Below are 16,334 nucleotides of genomic sequence, written 5' to 3'. Positions count from 1 at the left end.
CTGAATGACTCTAAGAACACCATTATTATGCTTCTGTCAAATACTGAACTGAACTAATATATATTTTATTTCAAGTATCAATATTGCACTTGTAGCTTGCTTCTTACTCACTTATTTGTTGTTCTTTTTTCTTTCCTTCAGTTTCCCTTTCACTCTTTTATTAATCTATTTTCAGTTATTTATTTGGTACCACCATCTACAGAATTGATGGCTTTATTAATAGTTAACGAATTATTGCTTTATATGTCCATTGTAAGTATTTATAAAAACAACTGTTCTTGAGTGTCAGGAGCAGAATAAGCACCTGGTAACTCAGGAGTTGTTCTTATTAATTCCATAGCTAATCTCATGCATTAGTAAATGATTCATTAACATTAGTAAAACCACAGCTTACAAGCCTGATATTCATTAGAAATAAGCAGCCTTTTTTTAAAGGCTGTCTTAGTATTACTTTCTCCCTTCCCCATCACAAATCTACCAACATCTGCCTCTTTGTGTCTCACTGTGTCTGTGTTTTGTCTCATACATGCCTGTGCTTTACCTAACCAGTAAGCAAAAGTCGCTACAATGACAACACAGCAGAACACTCCAACCTGATTTTTAAGTTATCTGGATTGACATAAGCAGATATGAATGATATCTCTGTGTATTTGTGTAATTTATAGGCTTCCTGTCTGTCAAAAGAGGCAGAGAGATACAGAGAGAGAGAGAGAGAGAGAGAGAGAGAGAGAAAGAGAGAGAGAGAGAGAGAGAGAGAGCTGGGATGTACCTGACAGGGGAGAGTCCATACTGGAGCGGTCTGCTCCTCCACATCACCCCCCCTTCCTCTTCTCTCTTATTTGCCAACACTGATCACCCCGCTGCGGACTCACGGATACACTAACCACTGCTGGGGAGATGGATTTTCTGCTGCATATGATTACCATTTACACTCTGAGCATCTTGAGCGGAGCGTCCGCTGCCACTCTCTGTGAGTACAGCTACATTTCAGCCAAGCTCCTGTGCACTCTAGATCCTCTCCTGTATTCGAACGTGTTCTAATACAAGAGAGGCTCAGACTAGGGGCCATATGGAGCATGCTTTAACAAGAGAGCATGTTGATTAAAGGGGCTGAAGCGTCCTCTGCATCAGCAGCATACAGGGACAAGTTGGTGATATCAGCTCTCCTGTGTGTTTCTGTGGAGTACAACCATTTTTCAGTATGATGAAGGTCAAGTAAACAGGTTCATTGCAGTTCACAGCAGACAGACTGCTCTCTCTATCTGCTACTCCTCAGGTTATTTATCACACCAAGATTTGATGTGATATTTTTAAAAAAGTACATTTACTCAGGTACTGTAATTGAGTAAGATACTTGGACACTGGCATTGGCATGTCTGACAATATATGCAGATACTTTTAATGTATGACAAAGATAAGTTTGTGTAACTCAGGGCTACATACAATGTGGTTTGGGCATCAAAAGCACTTTGGTTAAGTTTAGAAAAAGAAGGTGGTTTTCCTAGATATAAATAAACACCTGCATTTAACAAAACCAGGGTTTTTCATTCAATTTAACCAAGTGCTGTGAGAGTCTAAACAGAACCATAAAACTGTTATGCTGGAGTCACTTCAAGTGGATATTATGCTGTGAGAGAAGATATTTTGGTGGGAAATATACCCAGATCAGCAACTACATTAAGCATTTAACCATTCAATTGCCACATACATAAATTAACAACAGTTCATCATTATGTTTACATAATCAACATAATGTTTCATACAGAATGCATTCGTTGCTGCTGTTTAGTTGTATAGAAACATTATTTGTCGGGTTGTTCAGAACCTTTGTTTAGACCATGTTTCCTGGAACTATGGGCATAGATTTGTATGGACAATAGAGACCTGTCCCTATCAAAGTCAAGATGTTGCTGAATTGTCCCCACCAATACTTAACATTATCAAAGTCAAAATCTTGCCATTTTAACTCCATGCAGTGTTACTGGTAAGATTAATGCAAAGCTGCCAGGTTTGTGTGTTTTCTGCTAACTGTTTGTTATTACGAAAAAGAGTGAAAGACTGTACTATGGGATATACTGGATTTCGATGTGTACAAGCTCTCAACTCCTGACTGTAATATACTTTGGGGGGTAGGCAATGAGCGGTGGTGAGACTGAAGAAGGAAGTAAATGTAAAATATCTGAAATATCTGTTTTAAATCAGAGGTCTGGTTTCAGGAAAGTTATATTAGCAAACACAAGTTCAATAAAGCCAACTTTTTGCAAAGGTAGGCTCTTTATTTGTCAGTGTGTGTGCACAACTATGTGCATATGGATAGAGAGAGAGAGCAAGTGCACATAGACAGCCATTTATTTTGACTATCCAACAAAAAATACTGCTGGAGGACAAGCAGTTATTTACCTATGAAAGACAGAAGGAGACGGGCACAGATGTGTCCTCTCAGAGCTCCTTCTGCTCTTTCCTGGGTTTCACAAAGAGAGAATGACAGGGACTATCTTCTGCCTTTACATTGGATTCGTCATTCATAATCTCAGTTGCAGGACTGTCCATCGCCATGACCTTTTAGTGTTGGGTGATTGACACTAAATGGAGCTATTCACATGTGTGCCGGAACTACAATTTTCCCTTTGTCATATCTTTTATTAAAGCCTGTGTGAGGCTGTTTTTAAAGGGTTGTTTCCTGCTGAGTTAAGAGTTTTTGAAAAGCAAGCATTTGGCATGAAATAACGGAGGCTTTTATTCATAGCTGATTGGACACTCTTCACCCAAGCTCTGTGGGTGGAAAATTGTTGCTCTCAGTGTCTTCCTCATAGTTGGTGGAGCCTGCTGCACTGAGTAGCCATCTTTTAGACACTAGATAGGGGTGCCACAGAAGCACAGCAGTCATTTGCTTCAAGTCTCAGGCTTTACATCAGCACAGCAAGCTGATACTACATAACAATTTATTTCCCAGCTCAAGCAGTGCTAGTGTTCAGTATCATAGCAAAAGCGTGAGTGTGTGCATGTTTGAGATGATGCAGCTGTAGCTTCACTAATAAATGTGAAGCAGGTACTTGAGGAGCCCATGCTGCTGTGCACGTTCATGAAGGCTTGATGAATTGATCAAAAAGTAAATGAGGTAGAGCACCTCAATGCACAGCTTTGGAACTGCTCCTCCATGTTTAAACATGCAGCTCATTTCTCCATAGAGACAGAATGAAATAGGAGAAGATTTAGTCCAAACCTCCAGAGGCATAGCACAAAAAAGTAAAGCACACAGGATATAGTTGAAGACATGTTATGATACTGTGTGATTTCACAAAAATGTACTATTGTCATTGTCAAAAATCTAATCACACAGGAAATGTGTACAAAAGCAAGTATCATCTCTTTAGCCTTCCCCAATAACAAATGAGTAGCCAGCAGCAAATACAATAAATACAGTAAATATTTGGGAGCCGGATGAATGTTCGATAATAGCTCACATTGTACATTAACGGAAATATTGTTTTCATTCTCTAATTAATTCCAATCTCTTCCACTTTGCCATTTTTGTCAATCACTGTTATTCGGGATATAAAAGTCATCATTACCTGCTGATGTTTTACACTAAAAGCAATACAGTCTGGACCCGCAACAATGATAAGGAGAGGAAGTTATTCTTAATGTGTTTGTGTGTGTGTGTGTGTGTGTGATGTGCACAAAGCCCAGAACTGTTGGAGAAATTGGTGGTGTTTTAAAGGCAAGGGGTAGTTTAATGTATATGTATCATATATATATATATATATATATATATATATATATATATATATATATATATATGTGTGTGTGTGTGTGTGTGTGTGTGTTTATTATTTTCACATGCATGTCTCTGTCTACCTTAAACCACAAACTTATCAATCACCCTTTGTATTTTGCTCTTATGACAATTACCTATCACTCTTGTGGTTGGTATACAGTCATAGTTCAGCAAGGTGAAGAGTAGGGGATTGAGCATGAATCCTTGGGGAGCCCACGTGATGTTCACTGTGGTGGTACTGTGGTGTTATTGTCGGATCTTACTGACTGTGGTCTCTCAGTGAGAAAGTCTAGAATTCAATTGGAGAACAAGATCTTCAGCCCCAGTAGGTCCTGTTTCCCTATCAGCTGCTAAGAGGTGAACTAAAATCTATGAACAGCACTCTCATATAAGAGCCTTTCATGTCCAGCTGAGCTTTTATGGGATGGGATTTTATGTGGTGCATTACTAGTCTCTCAAAGCAATTGATGATGGTGGAGGTCAGTGCAATGGGGGGCAGGCACTGAGGCAGGATGTTATGTGCATGCATGTTGGGACAACAGCTTGAGTTAAGGAGGTCTTGAAGATGTCACATGGGGCAGTCTTTCAAAATACAGGATACATTGTCTGGACTGGCAGCCTTGTGGACAATAATCATGGTGAGTGATTTTTTTTTTTATGCTGGCTGAGGAAAGGCTCAGAACCTCTTCGTTGGGAGGGGATGGTGTCTTCTGTGCAGGTGTCATTATGTAAGCTACTGCTGTAGGTAATATGGCCAGGTATACTAATGTTATTTCATTCATTAGCACAGTTTTGATCTTGTATTGGTTTTGGAAAGGTATTGAAAAAAGGTGTAAAATTTTAGTTTGGTGAGGAGTTTAGACAGCAGTCAACTGAGTCTTCCGTAAACTAAAGAAGACTGTTCCTCTGCAAGTTCAGTATTGAGAACACAATCCTGCTTGACTGTAATGAGTAGAAGGAGAGAAAGATGAAGAAGAAAACATGATAGATACATGATACAAGACTATTTAGAGAAATCATTTCTGCTCTGGCTCTTGGGAATGGAAAAAAAAATCAATTTTGATGAGTGTGGCACTGGTGTAAGCCTTTTCCATTCCAGCTGTAATGGTCACACCGTGATGCTGCAGGGACCCTGAACAAATGGAGAGCGATGAATATATCATAACAGTAATGTATTATATAACATAACTGTAGAGTGTGTGACCATCATCCACTATTTATTTTCAGTGTTGTGGGCAAAGGCCCAGAGAGGACTATCAACAACCACTGTAATATTACAGCTGTAATAATCAGCAAGGGATTGCTGCAGTGATGAGAAATTAGGGAATACAAGGCAAGAATGATATTGCTTTTGAACATCTAGTCCTTAGAATGAGCACCTTGGGAGTTTGAATACAAATAAAAAAAACTTAATGAAAAAATAAACAGCAAAACAGACTGAAACATTGCACTGTGATCATCAGGCTGTTGTTTTAATCAGGCATGATAACACTCTAGCACAATTTTAAAATCTATGTTCAACTTAAGTATATTATGCAGTTGGAATTGTGAGGTTTTCTATGACTCAGACTTAGAATCTTTCACGTACACACTGATCAGACACAGACTGCTTAAGATATCTACACTCTTTTATTGATCCTCATTATACATGATCAGGTATTGTTTATGAAAATCTGCTATATTTATTAAGGGAAATGTAAGGTATTCACCCCATTAACACCCACATCCCTCATGCCATGTATAAGTTCATTCATGTTTTGAGAAAAACAGAAAACATACTCACTGATGTAGAATGTTGCAGCGTCCCTACAGCACTCTCAGATACTGTTGCCAGATGGTTTCCTGTCCAGTGGTTTTACTTTTTTTTCCAGTTTGACAGAAAAGTAGTGAATTTGCCTCTGTTTATGTCTTTGTGACCTTTGGTTATCCTGACTGTTACCCATCTTACCCATCTTCTGCTGCTGCTACTGCTGATGTGTCACAATCATCTACACAATGTAATAGTGTAGCTCTGAGGCAGCATTACAGGGCTTATCCAGTCCAGTTACTAATATCTATGTTCCAATTAATATGAAATCTCTTGTTAGTTTTCATGAGAGGGATACATCTTTGTCAAAGTAAAAAGTGATCAGTGAGCTTCTTGTGCTTGTGAAAGCTTTTTGGGAAAGATAACTTACTATATGAAACATATATATGAAGCTACAGTCAGTGTAGCCATTGAGGAAAATTTTCTTGGCCTTGAAGTTTAATCATAATGTCTGTTGTGTGTTGACATTTCAGATGGTTATAAATTGTGTTGTGCTGCTACTATAGCAAGACACTATTTGCAAAGTCATGTGGTCGAGTCTTCAAATTTGATTTTTACTTCAAGGGGTTTAACAATCTGTATAGAATACAACACCCTCTGTCCCTTGAACTGGACAAGGAAAAATTCCCCCCCAAAATCTTTTAAAAGGAAAAAGTGGGAGAAATCTCAGGAGGAGCAACAGAGGATGGATCCCTCCTCGAGGATCTACAGACACAGTAGATGCTCTGTGTAGAGAATAGAGCAACAATCAGGATGACAACATTATAAATGCTTTTGACTGTCATCATCATCTGAATAAAAAGCCCACACTGACACTTTTTTTTTTAGCACAAGCATAGTGTTCTAGTCAGAAGTAGGATTTCATCAATCAGGTCTTCGTCCTCACTCTCACCTGAGGAATTTCCTTTCATTTGGACTCATTTTTGTTCATGCACTGCTTTCTCTTTTACTGTGGTTTATGTGTGGTTTTACGTATATTTGTTTTTGTTTCTTTCTTCCTCAGCACGTCACTTTACAAAACAGCAGAAATGAGACAGTATTGAGGTCTGCATCAAGATCATATTTTTAATACGATGAATACAGCTGGAATAATGACAAACTTACCATACCAGAGAAATGTATTTTTGTTATTAAAGGTTTTATTGGCAGCAACCCCTTTTTAGTCACTAGTCATGGGTAACTCACAGTCTGTTGTTTATGCATATATGGCTGCGTATTCAACCTGTTGCAGTAGCTTTAAACAATGAATACAGTGACAAGAAAAAAATAGAAGTAAATTAAATTAAATAAAAGTAGTTATCTGCATCTATCTATAAATGTGTCTCAAAATATTGTTAGCTCTTTATCCAAGTTACAATTATGAACAAACACAAATATTTTAACAATAACACACAAATGGTTGTACTGTTCTTGTCCATATTAGGTTGTGTGGTTAATCTCACAAGAAGAGGGCACCCAGCTAAGATGACTCCAAAAGCACAAGGAAAACGTTCAAGTAACAGCTAGAGGAATCATTGGAGCTGGTTAACATCTCCATTTATGAGACTACTAAACACAAATCAGAGAGGATGGTGTCCATGGCAGGAAAAAACCAAGGAAGCTGCTGCTCTCAAAAAAATAAAATAAAATAAACCAAATAAGCAAAACAAAACAAACAAATAAAAAACATAATTGTTTCTCAAAGCAGCTTTACAATTCATGATATTCCTGAGAAAATATTTTCCAGACTGATGAAGCTAAGGTCAAATTATCTGGGAAAAACCAACTACATATGGTGTAAAAAGGGCACTGGATACCAACATGAATCATCATTCCACAGAGTTGTTCACGCCACCTGTCCTGAGAATATGTCTGAGAGGAAGAATGGTCCAAAATTCCCCCTGTTTGCAGGCCTGGGACTTAGCAGAGGCTAAACAGCTTCTAACCACTGGTCACTTTGCAAAGCAGCACACAGTGTATGATAATGATGATGGGTCTACAGGAAGGTTGTCTCATCACCACATACCAGTATCACTTTTCATAAAAACTGCCCAAAAACAAACAAAAAAAGAGCTAATAATATTGTGACATAAACTCAGTAAGAAAGCTGTGGTCTTCCACAGGTTTTCTTGATTCTGATTAAGTGTCTTGTTCTGTCCTTAGACCTTTTCATACCCATCTAGTTGCACAATTCAGAAACTAGGTATCTTCATCTCTGCTGAGCCATGTTCATTTTGGGGTCAGCAAAGACATGTCTGTCTCTAACACACTACGTGTATTTATCTTCAGGTGCAATGGCACCTCTGCAACACAAACTAAAAATACCCAGTCTAAATGTGCCATAGAAGCACTTTGTTCTGATAATTGAGTTTGATTTCTCTATAGAGCAGTGTTGGTTCTGTGCGTTCAGGTTAAGGCTGGCTTTACAAGGGAACACTGGGAAAAGGGTTGACTACACTGTCACAAACCAAACTAGCAAACACAATGAATCTAATCACAATGACAAGCATGACTATCCTGATAATTAGACTGAACCACACTTCATTGATCAGTCATATATCCTGTTCATGTTAGCTGGTTTCTCTTGGGGAAGGGGGGCTTATTTTGCACTGATTGCTCAGTAGTGACTGACTATGTCCAGTCAATGTTATTTTTAATCAGCACTAAGCCTGGTTGCAGCCCTTTATATCTCTGCATGTCTGTCTATTTATACTTTTTTTTAAAATCATAATACGTCTGAATCATGTCAATATTATCAGCTAAAACTGCCTCTGTGATGTGGTCTGAACACCAAAAATTACGAATCATTGTCAGTCCCTTGAATTTGTCTGCACTGGATTTCTTTTGGATGTTTGGTTTACCATGCAGAAAGGAAACTTCAACCACTTTATTTTTGTCACTGCATTTACTCTTTGGAGTTTCTTCATGGATCTGTGATGGAAACAGCTGTAAATGCGCACAAGTTCTCTCTATATCATTCAGGATTTGTCGGTTGCTGTTTGTGAACACACCATTGTCCCTTTCCCCAGACCAACAGAGAGAATGACAGCAGTGGAGGTCAAGCAAGCTAAAGAGTGAATGAAGAAAGTAAGCAACGTTAGTTAGAGAACAAAATTGTGAATCAGAGAACAGATGTTATGCTTTAGTTGTTTCATAGTGGTTACTTTTGAATGTACAAATAAACATACCCACACCTCTGCAAAACCCTCTGAGGAGGTAGCACTGCTGAATTTTTCAGCCCCACCCCCAGTCAAACACACAGACCTGCAGCTCTTTAAAAATCCATGACACCAACAGAGAGCAGAAGAGAAAGATGGAGACAGTTGTGTAGCCTGGTCACTGGTTTTTGTGGGGTTCTGCAGATCTGTCACACACTTCTAATGGGTAATGGGAAAATACCTGCCTGATAGCAATACAGTTAATACATTTAATTAGGGTTTTTATTTCAACAGGACACAGATTCATATGTTCATATGTCAAGTGTTCTATATTTAGGACTGAATGGTATCTATTATTTTTATACCAAACCACAACAACCTAAAACTAGGCAGATGCTGTGTTTTATTGATCATGTACATTATGTTGTGTTAACTCATACTACATCTATTGATCGCCCTCCATAAGCTGCAGCTTTTACACTCACACTGCATGGATCAAGCAACCATAAGAAGGAGCTTGCACAAAATGTAAGCACAGTTTTATCTAGTGAAAATTCCACTAAGATTTATCCTAACAAGATGGGTTTATCCTCAGTAATGTTGACTAACAAGAGAGTACAATTCAACTATGAATGGTAAGAAGAAAAAATGAACTGCAGATGTTGTGAAGATCAGTTTATATCACAGCTCGCTGCTGCAAGAGAATGGTGCCTCTGTTATTCCCACTGCATGCCCCAAACGCCTGTTCTTGCACTATGTAACTTTGGTGAACAGACTTAGAAGTACTTAAAAACGAGTGTTTATCTCCAATATCTAGCAAGGAAACTTTTAAAATATCAAGAATATGAATGGAGTTTGGAACAGTGTCTCCCTACCCTTTGCCTGGCCCTAAGACATTCCTCCCCCAAGTGGTGTCTCGCCTTCTCAACCAGGGTTAGGGTTTTCTTGTTTTCCTTGGCCCCTGACACTCCTGTACACCTTCACTTATGGTAGACCCAGGTAGCTGCTTCACCCTACATCGACAGGGACTATTGAAGCCCTCCATTCTGCCTATATGCATTAGACCCTCAGGTCTGCATACTTATCTTTCTTCTTTTTGTCAGCTCCACTGGGATGGTAATCTTTGTGTCTGCAGACCACAGCACAATGTTAGACCGGAGAGATGTTGTGGTGATCTCAGAAGGGAACTGGAGCTTCCTGTCCAGGTCTACTTTCATTTAGCTCAAAGCACAGCCTGATAATGCCTCTACCCTGCCTGTTTTTACATATCCTGACCTGGGGACAGACACACTACCAAGTTCAGTTGTCTGAAGACTGCAACACACCCAATTCCTGCTGTAGGATTACTAGTTTTGTAGGCAGATAAGATCTGACAGAAGTTAGGCTGCTGTGATGAATGGTGATGAAAGTTGATGCTGTGCTGCTGTCCCCTGTGTGTCCACAGAATAGCTAAGGTAAAAAGCACTCTCTGGCTTAATTGCAGGCTTCTTCATCTCCTCATCTAACTGCTAACAGTTGCTAACAGTTTATAAAGGTCAAGATTGCTTTTACTGATGTTACAAGTTGTAGTGAAACGTTAGCTTTTGCATATCATTAAATCTGTTTAAATCAATTTTAGGCATGGTGGTGCAGTGGTTAGCATTGTCGCCTCACAGTATGAAGGTTGGGGGTACAAACCCCAATTTGCCCATTGACTGTGTGGGTTCTCGCAGTCTAAAGACATGATTAGGTTAATTAATGACTCTACATTGCCTGTACGTGTTTACATCTTTAAATGCCAATGTCAGCCTGCAGGACTGGCTCCAGCCCCTGTGACACTTAAAGGATAATAAATGGATGGGAAATCTAACACTACTTCGTCCGTGCCATGTTTAACATCCTCCTGACAAAACATGGAGAAAATTCCATTTTAGAAAATCACATCAAGTAAGATTTTAGGAATGTTAACACTTTTGGATTCATGGTAAGGCCTACCCCTGCCACTCACATTAAAATGCATTTTATTTAGAATAGTATGCATATATCAACAGCAGCTTAATGCACAAAAACTGCATGTAGCTGTCCTGTGACTGCAGCTGAAGGCTTTGTTCCAACACTCAATGTTAGGGTTATGTGTTATGTCTTGGCTGTGGTTGACTAAATGTGCTTATGTCTGGGTCAAGAGTGAGTCCCCCGAGCCTTCCACAGAGAGTGTGCCATAGTACATGAACTCAAAACTCCAGCTTCAGCTGATTTTCACTTATCTCACAGGCCAAGGAGGCAGTGAGGTGAGCAGAGCAGTCACAGCTTTACAGGCAAATCAGTCTCCATTCATAAGTCTTCCTGACTGACATCCAGGCATTTGGCTCAATACCAGGTCTGCAGATGGAGGCTGAAAATAACAACAGGGTCTGTCAGACACAGTTTACACTCTTGGGGTCTGAGAGTTATGGCTCATCTGTCAATCTGAGAACAACTCCTGTGTCATACAAATGTTGCTGCTTGTTTTATAGGCTGCCAAGATCTCTTGTGTTCCAAGTGGTGGTGCAAAGTGTAAATAGAATGATGAAGCAAAGCAACTGACTGAGCTTTTATAGCTCAAGTTTACATGAACAGATTATATTAGTTCTGCAGCTCTAACATCATGAAACAGACAGATATTCTTTTAGAATAAATGCAAGGATCTGAGAGACTTTAGACAGAATACTGTGACTGCATATTAAGTTCAAGTTGTGCTTCACTAAGTCGCCAATATGCATCTGTGTTTGCATTTCCCAAGTGAACATCTGCAGCTACACTGAAGCTCACTTATCATTTGTGCTTTGGAAAAAACAGCTTGATCCACTTTAGTCACACTTGAAATCAGGATTAGAAAAGTCTCTGAGCAACTGATGTGAGAGCACTCAAATTAGGTCAGGTAAAAGTAAAAGAGTTGCTGCTGTCAGATGCGCAGTGCTGTTGTCTACCATATGGATGTTTGGTTGATACTCCAGATGTGCTCAGAAAGCATTTGAACTTTAAGTGGAATGGCGTCTGGCAGTGAGAGAAGACAGATAATTGTAATCAGGCTGCTGCCAGTTTTCATTCCACCCTCAGATACAGGTACCAGCCAATATAGGAGAGGCTGGTGACACTTATCGTTGTGGGCAGACTGGATCGGAGGAAGATAAGACAGGTTGACATCACTGGAGTCTTAATCTGCTCCTGCCTGTTGGAAGTTGTATATTTTCTGAATTACACACACAAACACACACACACACACACACATTAACCTTTAATAAGTACAATGAGCTCACAGTTTTAAGACGAGTATAGCAAAAACCTGACAATGTTTCAAAATGTCAATGCTAAGGAGTTGTATAGTCGTTACAATTTTAAGGAGTTGTCTTGTAAACAAATAAAAGTTTAGGTTACATTCAGTGTTTCTCACCAAAATACAGCTTGTGTGTCCTTGAGCTCCAACAAACATCTTGAGTGCCTTTTCTCTTTCATAAAACATTTGTTCTTTTTGTTTACAGCCATGTTTTCTGAAAAATTATTTTTCATCAATTTGGAAAAAGTAATTCAAACAACTGAATTTTAATGCGTAATCAACTTACAATCTTTACTCTAAAAATTAAGTAAGTTGTAATTAGAAATACCTTTAATTGTAGAGGAAAAAATAATACATGCAATGCTTTTTAAGCCTGTTAGGGAGAGAGATCCATATTGGCTCGGATCCTCTCACAGGCTACTGCAGTGCTTGTCCGATGCTGAACTACTTTGTAATAAACTTCTATATACAAGTAAGTCAGTGTCAGCGGAGATCTTCTCTTCATCATCTTCACATCAACATCACCATCTAATATACCACATGGGTGTAATTGGAATATATATATTTTTAGTTTACACTGTGCAGTTGAGCTGTCAGCTGATATGTAAGATAAACAGTTGAAGAGTAAAAGTTTAAAGCAGCTGACTGTTAGGAGGAAGAGTAAGAGATGAAAGCAGACTAGATTTTAATGTAATATTCAAACTGCATGCCAAATCTGAAGTCATGAATGTGCTTTTAGTCTGTTCTGTTATAATTTTTAAAAATCTGTTGATGGTCCTTAAATAGAATAAACATTATTAATGTTCTCTTTCACAGATAACTGTAATGCTCCTCTGGCATCCATGTTACCAGGGTCATCCTTCCAGAGCTCCTCTCAGTCCTCAGCCAGCTCTGCTGCCAGTGCAAGGCTCAACATAAGAGATGGTGAGTTCAACAGAGAATGGTAGTGCTGTATCTGCTATTGTTTCAGTGTGGTAACTTTTATCTATCTATTTCTATTTCATGAAAATGCAAAGAGAATAAACAGATATTTTGGACAAGAAGCCACTACCCTTCCACTGCTATATTTTAAAGACAGTAATTAGAAGATGGCATTATTATAATACATGGTAAATTTACTGAGGGATATCAAGGTGCCCATATGACATATCCGTCTTTGGAGAAAGAGCTATTTCTGTACAAAAGGTCAGTGAATTGACTTTTCAATAAATAGTATAATTTTGAATAAATTGAATTAAAATTGTTAACCATGTTAAGTCTTGATTTCCCCCATCATACAGTATGTCCTCTATAGACTGACAAAAGTGTTTAGGGACAGCTGATATATTCCTGCTCTGTGGTCATATACGGTTTTCCACAGGGATCAGTACTTGGATCACTTTGTTCTGTGTTTACTTGCTGCCCCTGGGTCTGCTTTTTCCAGCATGTGGTTCAGAAAATTGTAACTGATACACAGCCCACCTGTAATCAGATGTATTCTGTGCCTCTTGTCCAATTATAGAGGGAGACTACCTTCACAATACTTTGACCTGCTGTTAGAAAACCTTTTTTTCTACCTCCAAACTGTACTCTGTTGACACATTAAAGCAGGTAACACAACAGTCGTGTGAGGGCATTAACCAGACTTTGTCTAGTAAATATAAATCCCCTGTTGTGTGGTCTCTAGTGGTGGCCAGCGCTGTATCTTTGGTTCACTGAGGTAATAGTCAAAGGTCACAGTGCGCTTCCATTCATTGTTTTCGTTTTTGTGATGTCCCAGGTGATTATACAAACTTGTGGTGTTACATTTGGTTGCAAAGTATCGCAAGTGCTTTTGACTGTCATCATCACTGTATTTGTCAAAAAAATTAAGGGTTCATGTGTGTGTGTGTATGTGTGTGTGTGCATGTGTGTGTAGCCTGTATATGTGTGTGTTTGTCAGTCACTGATGGTTAAATGCAGGGGTCACATTTCTTGTGAAAGTAAAATAATCAAATGGAAGTGAAATGGCAGTTCAGTCTGATTCTGGTGCCAGAAAAATGGCTGCCAGAGACCGCAGAGTGATTAGTACCTGTTCATCTGTACTGGGATAGTGCAGTTCTATCACGTTGGTCTGTCTATTCCTGGGACCAGTTCAGCACATATCCAAGAATCAAAATCGGCTTATTAGCCAGTCGTCATCATGGGCCAAGAAATCTCAGTGGTCCCTGAACACTCATTCCCTCCTAATTCTTGCATTTGCATAGTCCTCAAGCAGTGCCAGTGCATCCATCATGCAGAATTACACACAAGCATTACCTCAGTATTTATATGTTTACAGCAATCAGAACTGTTTCACAACTTGCTAAAATAATCGCATCAATCAGTGATAACCTCCTCCCTGAGATATCATTTGAAAATGGAAGTTTAATAGGTGAACACAATTTATTAATTCCTGTAAAGTTTAATGTTTAATGCTATTGGATTTCGACAACCGATGATAATTTCATCTGTTACAGTACTGAATATTTATGGCTCACAGCAAGAGCAAGTACAAATGACACAGCTGGTTTGAATGTCTACGATAACATGGATCTAGAATTGATGCTTTGTATTATGTGAAATTAAACGTCATCATTAAACAGTCTGGCTTCAAGTCACCATCTCATCATCGCCAGTTTCCCAAGTCTTCTAAAATATGTGCACGGGTGAGAGTTTCTCTACTGGTGCACAGATTTTATAGGTCGTAACTTTTGCACTGAAAGTGGCATTTGCCTCTTTCAGGCCCTATTTTGTGCATATGCAATAGTCATAATTGAGACCCCACATGATTAAACATGATAAAAACACCAGTTAAAACTACACTGGTAAAACTGGATAAAAGTGAGTTTTGATGCTCCTGGTGAACAATGTTTACATATACACAAAGAAGATATGATGCCATTGACAGACAACCAAATTGAACAGACTGTGACTTTGATTAAAATTACAGATTTCTCTAGGTTTGAAAATTGATGGACACATTTGGGATAATGTAAGTATACAACTCAACAAAATATATAATATACAGTAGGTCTTGTTTTTATACATTTTATGTGGAAAAGGTACATATTGTACTTTCAAGAAATGAGGCACACTATGGCAGCCAAAGTGTGACCTCACCTGAAAGCAGAATCACTATTTACTGGATCTCCCCTGCCTATAATTCTGTGGTCTCCCAGAAGCAGGAGGCTGGTCTCCCAAGATTTCAGACCGACAGCCTTGGCTCCAGGTGGATCTCGGGGAGCGGATGGAAGTGACGGCTGTGGCCACACAAGGGCGTTTCAACAGCCAGGACTGGGTCAGCAGTTACCTGCTATTCTACAGTGACACAGGCCGGGCCTGGAAACAGCACAGACAGGAGGATGGAGGAGGGGTGAGTCTACACTCAGAGTTTATTTGACCAGTTATGGTGAGGGCCTTTGGGTCACTTTGGCTGCCGTGTTAAGCTGCTGAACACTTAGACAGCTGTGCTTTAGTCTGTCTCCAGATGGCATGGATAGTAAGAGGTACACAGGTCTGAGCCAGAATGCACCATTGTGACAATGTTCTCTTAAAAAGTTCTTTCTGTGTTTTTCCATGTAATAAGAAGGGCAAGATCAATGCGACTGCAAGCCTCTGTCAGTCTGGACCCTCCACCAACGACATTCCTTAAAAAGTGAAAAGTCACTCTGTGTTGTATTGATATTTTAAGAGTGAGCAAGGATTACACGTTTTTGCTGTTGGCAAAGACCAACAGAGTGATGATTCTGTTGGTCAATAAATGACCTGATGTTAATTGTCTGTGTACATCATTTTCTAGCCCTGTGGCTGTAGCTAGATAACAGTCATGTGCTGACCAACAGCTAACACTAGCAAATAGTCAGAATCATTCAATTTCACTTAATGTACATCACATTAATATTTTAATTGCCTTAATCAGGACCTCTGGACATTCAGCAGTTTGTTGCACAGGCACTTCTTCAAAGTTTTTTTTACTTGGACAAACCTATGAAAAAATAGTTTAGACATAGTTTTATTACGACCTATGACAGTGTTATATGCAGTGCTACACTGTGTTATGAAATATACAGGGATGAATAATTACCTTTCTCAGAGTGCCACATGTCACAGAACTGTGTGATGTTGTGTTCCCTGAGAAACCTCCAAATCTGTGGCTGATGCTCAATAACATTGTATTTCACTGGGCATAGTTTCAGTCCCTCCTTCTTCATGTGGTAACTACCACCTACTTCCTTGCTCTGGTGGTGGTTAGACAGTGTGAGGCATAAACATACTGCAGCACGTTGAAATGTGTTGCAGGTCTAAAAAAAATAATTCCCA

General features: G+C 39.2%; 1 protein-coding gene across 1 annotated transcript in view; it reads left to right on the top strand.

Annotated features, from left to right (window-relative positions):
• Positions 1-824: 824 nt before the first annotated feature.
• The window catches only part of LOC108900665 (contactin-associated protein-like 5), a gene marked incomplete at its 3' end in the record, with an annotated part of 43,394 nt that continues 27,884 nt past the window's right edge, over positions 825-16,334 (top strand). Inside the window, exons 1-3 of the mRNA XM_018701832.2 lie at positions 825-970; positions 12,831-12,938; positions 15,194-15,387. Of these exons, the coding sequence (XP_018557348.1) occupies positions 898-970; positions 12,831-12,938; positions 15,194-15,387 (375 nt within the window). The remainder of the gene's footprint in view (positions 971-12,830; positions 12,939-15,193; positions 15,388-16,334) is intronic.

This window comes from Lates calcarifer, unplaced genomic scaffold (assembly GCF_001640805.2).
Source record: "Lates calcarifer isolate ASB-BC8 unplaced genomic scaffold, TLL_Latcal_v3 _unitig_457_quiver_929, whole genome shotgun sequence".
Classification (NCBI taxonomy): domain Eukaryota; kingdom Metazoa; phylum Chordata; class Actinopteri; family Centropomidae; genus Lates; species Lates calcarifer.
This window is presented reverse-complemented; position numbering and strand designations above follow the sequence as displayed.